General features: G+C 50.6%; 1 protein-coding gene across 1 annotated transcript; it reads left to right on the plus strand.

The window, feature by feature from the left end:
- Positions 1 to 2: 2 nt before the first annotated feature.
- Positions 3 to 3407, plus strand: SNAI1 (snail family transcriptional repressor 1; the record flags this gene model as incomplete). The annotated part of the gene is made up of 2 exons (XM_019548080.1): positions 3 to 516; positions 2067 to 3407. Coding segments are annotated over 2 exons (696 nt in total), but the record flags the coding sequence as incomplete, so codon positions are not given.
- Positions 3408 to 4596: the final 1189 nt, after the last annotated feature.

A 4596-nucleotide genomic window follows, 5' to 3' on the forward strand; every position in this document is an offset into this window, starting at 1 on the left:
CGGGACGGGGCTGGGCGCGGGCCGAGCTGACGCCGCTGTGTCCCGCAGGGCTGCTGTACGACAAGCACCCGCTGCTGCCCGGCTGCTGCCCGCCGCTGGCGTGGGGCGCGGGGCTGCTGTCCTCCTTCTTCCCCGAGGAGCCGGCGGGCGGCGCGGGCGGCGCCGAGCCCAAGCCGCTGGACCTCACGTCGCTGTCGAGCGAGGAGGACGAGGGCAGCAAGACGTCGGACCCGCCCAGCCCGGCCTCGCCCGCCGCCCCCGAGGCCGAGAAGTTCCAGTGCGGGCAGTGCCGCAAGCCCTACTCCACCTTCGCCGGCCTGGCCAAGCACCGCCAGCTGCACTGCGACGCGCAGCCCAGGAAGGCCTTCAGCTGCAAGTACTGCGAGAAGGAGTACGTCAGCCTGGGCGCGCTCAAGATGCACATCCGAAGCCACACGCTGCCCTGCGTCTGCAAGATGTGCGGCAAGGCCTTCTCCCGGCCCTGGCTGCTGCAGGGCCACATCCGCACGCACACGGGTACGTGGCCCCGCCGGGCGGGCGAGCGGGCCTGGGCCCTGCGTGGCTGGGCGGGGGCCGTGGCCCCCGGCAGACCCCTGGCACTGGGCGGGTGGTCGAGCGCTAGGCTGAGAAGCTGTAGGGGCTGAGGGGCCCTGAGCCAGCCCCAGGGCAAGGCAGGACTGTCCCAGGGATGGCAGACGCCACGGATTGAGCCCCTGCTGCTCTTGGCCCTGCTGGGACCCAGCAGAGCTAGTGGATGTGCCCCAGGCATGAGCAGACCAGGCAGTGTCCAGGTCCAAAAACAGTAAAGATGATGATGATTATTGTTACTATCTCTAAGTCTTTCCTTGGGGCCACCAGGAGTCTAGGTATGGTGCTAAGGGCAGAACAGGTGGTTTTCTCCACCCCCTCTAGCATCTCCTAACTGCCCCTGAAGATCGTCCCTGTGCCCCACATCCAGGGGCTGGGCTCTGCCTGGGGCTTTCTCCCCAGCCTGGGGCTGAGGGCACTGGGTGACTCCTACACCCCGAGCGTCTGAAACCCTCCTGATCCCAGGGGGGATGAGCGGAGTGCCAGCACAAAAGGTGCGGTTGTGATGCATCCTGGCCAGGCTCCCCAATGACTCATTGTTTGGCTAATGCTGCTATTGAGGCGCCCCTGGAGGCTCCTGGGCAGTGCTGGCAGGTGCTTTAATGTACCAGTGCTGCTAGCTTGGTGCACCTGTTACTGTAATGCCTGGGGCAGCCCCGCACTCGCAGCTGCCAGCCTCTCTGAGCTCTTGGCTTTTAATCCAAGAAGTATCCCATTTACAATGCATCCCCTCCACCGCCTTTGTGCTGGCCACGGGGCTCGTTTCATTGTCACTTGGCGCTGATTTCACACCCTCTCCAAGGCCCAAAGCTGAGGTCTGAAGGAAGCTGGGAAGACTTAATTGTGCTTTCCAAATTGAGCGTACACGTTTGTTTCCTCCACAAGAGCCTCTCGGGCAAGAATTTACTTGGCTGCAGGTTTTTAAGCAGGGCCTGGGGGAAGGGGAGCCTCTGAAAAGGAAATCGCTCCACTCCCAGGTTTAGGGCTGGCTGCCTTCAAGGAAGCCTGGCCGCGGTTCACTTCATAACCGTGAAGCTTGATGCTTCACTGGGTGGCAGCTCTGCAAGCCATTTCAGCTGCTGGCAGCCAGACCTTGACATGGTTCTGCTTTCTAATTTCTTAGTGAAACTGTCTTGACTTATTTATTTATTTTTAACCTTTTCCCCAGTGGGAAACTCTTGTAGCTTCATATAGTAACTGGAGTTTTTTTTTCTTCTTTTTATGCTAAATTTCCAAGCAGAGCATTTTCTGTATGTGAATCGCATGCATTCAAAAAAAAAAAAAATCAATAGGAAAAGATCTGTGTGGTGATCTCTGTATAACACCCAGCCCTCTTTTGCATGCCCAGCCCCTCTCTCTCCCTCTTTTTTTTTTTTTTAACTGAGTTTTGGACTAACAAGTGGGCCATGCTTTGATATTTCCTGCCCCCTTCCCCACCCCCGGGAGCTAATGGTGAAGCATTCTCTTTTGTCTTCTAGGTGAAAAGCCTTTTTCCTGTACGCACTGCAATAGGGCCTTTGCTGACCGCTCTAATCTCCGTGCCCACCTGCAAACCCATTCAGATGTAAAGAAGTATCAGTGCAAAACCTGCTCCCGGACTTTCTCCAGAATGTCACTTCTTCACAAACACGAGGAAACGGGCTGCTCTGGAACTCGCTGAAAGACACTAAACACCCTCCCTCCCCCCCGAGGACTTTTTACATGCAAATACATATATTTTGTAATTTTAGTTTCTGTAGGAGATAGTTTCCTTCATGTTGCCATGACAGTGTGTATCAAGCCCTGTATATCCAGCTGCTTCAGGCCTTAAAAGACTCCTTCCCCGCCACCCCCCTCCATTTTTTTTTGTTCCTCTTGCACAGTCTGAAGACCTGATCCTTCTTCCATGGGAGTCGGTGGCAAAACTGTAAGTGCCCTGTGGGTGTAGGATCGGACTCTGCTATGCTTGACTGTCTGTCTCTCTCTCTCTCTCAAGGAGAGCCAGTGGATCACGCAAACTAGCCAAGGTCTGTGGGTGCAGGATTGGGCCCCTGGATTCAATGTGAGCCTTTCCAGAGCCTTAACAGGTGCCTGTCAGTTGCTGAAGGCACTCAGCACCATGTAGGATCTGGCCTTGAATTATGACCACACAGCTGGTCTGAAATGTATTTGGCAGTTGTGTGGTTTTTGTTTTTTACCATAACCACTTGGTAACTGATTATGAACTAAGACTTTCTTTTTTCCAGCGCATGGTGGGTTTTTTTTTTCCATTTTATTTTAAATGAAGGACAAAAGCAAAGTGTTACTGTCACCCCCTTCTCCCTGGATTGTACATACGCCGCCTGTAGAAGGTGTTACTATGCAATAATACAGTATCACATTAGTTCTGAAGCAGCTGCTTCTTCCCCAGCACAATGACAATTTGCAATGCCTTCCAGATTAACAATGTCCGTAAAAGGCATTGGTAGCCATTTCAAACAAGAATCCTGTTTACAGAGCAGCTATGCACTCAAGCACCTGTTAATATGACTCTTAACAACTGCTTTTCAAGAGAACTGTGACTAATAGCAGGCACTTGTCAGATGATACAATGGTGCCCTATGCAAAGGCCTGGCCATTGACAGGTGTGTGCCAAAAGAACTATTTATGGTTATTGACAGGTGCCTACTGAATGCATCTTTCTTTGTACATTGTTTTCACAGATTCATAACAAAGAGTATGTTTACATTTCAAAGGTACACTGGTATTTATATTTTTGTGCCACATTTTGTACTGATGAAACTTTTTATATAATTATATACAGTTTATTGATATTCAATAAAACGGTTAATTTATAATATGCTCTCATGGCTTTTTTTTTTTAAAGTCAAATGCATGCACAGCTGGATCTTGGCAGCATGAAAACGGGACCAGATTGTGACTTGATCCCTCTGTTGCCTCATTCTGGCATTGTGCGCGAGTAGCTGCTTAAAGTGACAGCCTTTTAAATGACCAAAAGACTGTCTGGCCTGTGGAGCTAAATTTGGGACTGGTAGGTTTAACAGATTTTAAAAGGGGTGCTGGAAGGAGAACCCTTGGGATGTTCCAGATTCTGCTTGCTGGGTTAGTAGAAGTGAAACAAAGTTGTGGTGCAGATGCAAGGAGCCTTTGTTGAGGTAAAGTTACGCATATTTTTGCGGGGAAGTTCAGGATGACTGAGTCATGGAAATCGGCTAAGTCCCTCCAGACTCTTCCAGCTGAGTGACAGAGCAGAGGAATGGAAAACACCTGTTAGCTGCTTAAATCCCATTCCTTCCCCCAACTGAGGCAACATTGTTCCTTGCAGAATACTTTTCTCATGCTCTTTTCTAGATGCAGCCTGCTACCCGCCTGCTTCCTTTGGGATGTTATTCAGGCAGCAGGTTGATACCAAAACTCGGTTTCTTTGATACCACTACTTGTACTACCAGAAAGTAGTGGCTGGTCACGAGCCAAATATAGAACTGTGGTGCAGGTGAGCTGGGAGCTATGGCTGCTTTTACCATTGAAACCGCGGGCTTGAAAGTTTCTTTGCATAAAGTAGGATGAGACTCTTAAGGCACAATAACTACTCGAGAATAATTCTGTGGACAAGCCCATTAATTCAGTTTCCCTAGATGCCATAGTGGTGAAAAATGCTTAAGTCCTGTCTACACTGCTTGTTCCATGATTGCTAATTCTGTTGGAGTTGCACCAGTGGGAGTTACCTCTAGTGCCCCTGGTGCAGACAGGGTGCTTTATGTGATGGCTATGTGATCTGCAAAATGAATAATAATACTCCCAGTCCCGGAGGTAAAACTTGACTTGTGGAGTATTTGCAAAGCACTCGAAGTCCTTGGTTGCTCCAGAATGGCCAAGTCCTACCATTAAACAATTCCTTTCCCTTGCTGAGCTTATAGGGTCTAGAAATACTCTGCGAAGAAGAGTAGAGTTAGTGAAGGGCTCTGATAGAAGCCACTCCAGAGGAAATCCTGCTATGTTAAATGCATTCACGGAGCCACTTTAGGGGCC

The sequence above is a fragment of the Crocodylus porosus genome, unplaced genomic scaffold (genome assembly GCF_001723895.1).
Source record: "Crocodylus porosus isolate Cpor-Errol unplaced genomic scaffold, CroPor_comp1, whole genome shotgun sequence".
NCBI classification, from domain to species: Eukaryota; Metazoa; Chordata; order Crocodylia; family Crocodylidae; genus Crocodylus; species Crocodylus porosus.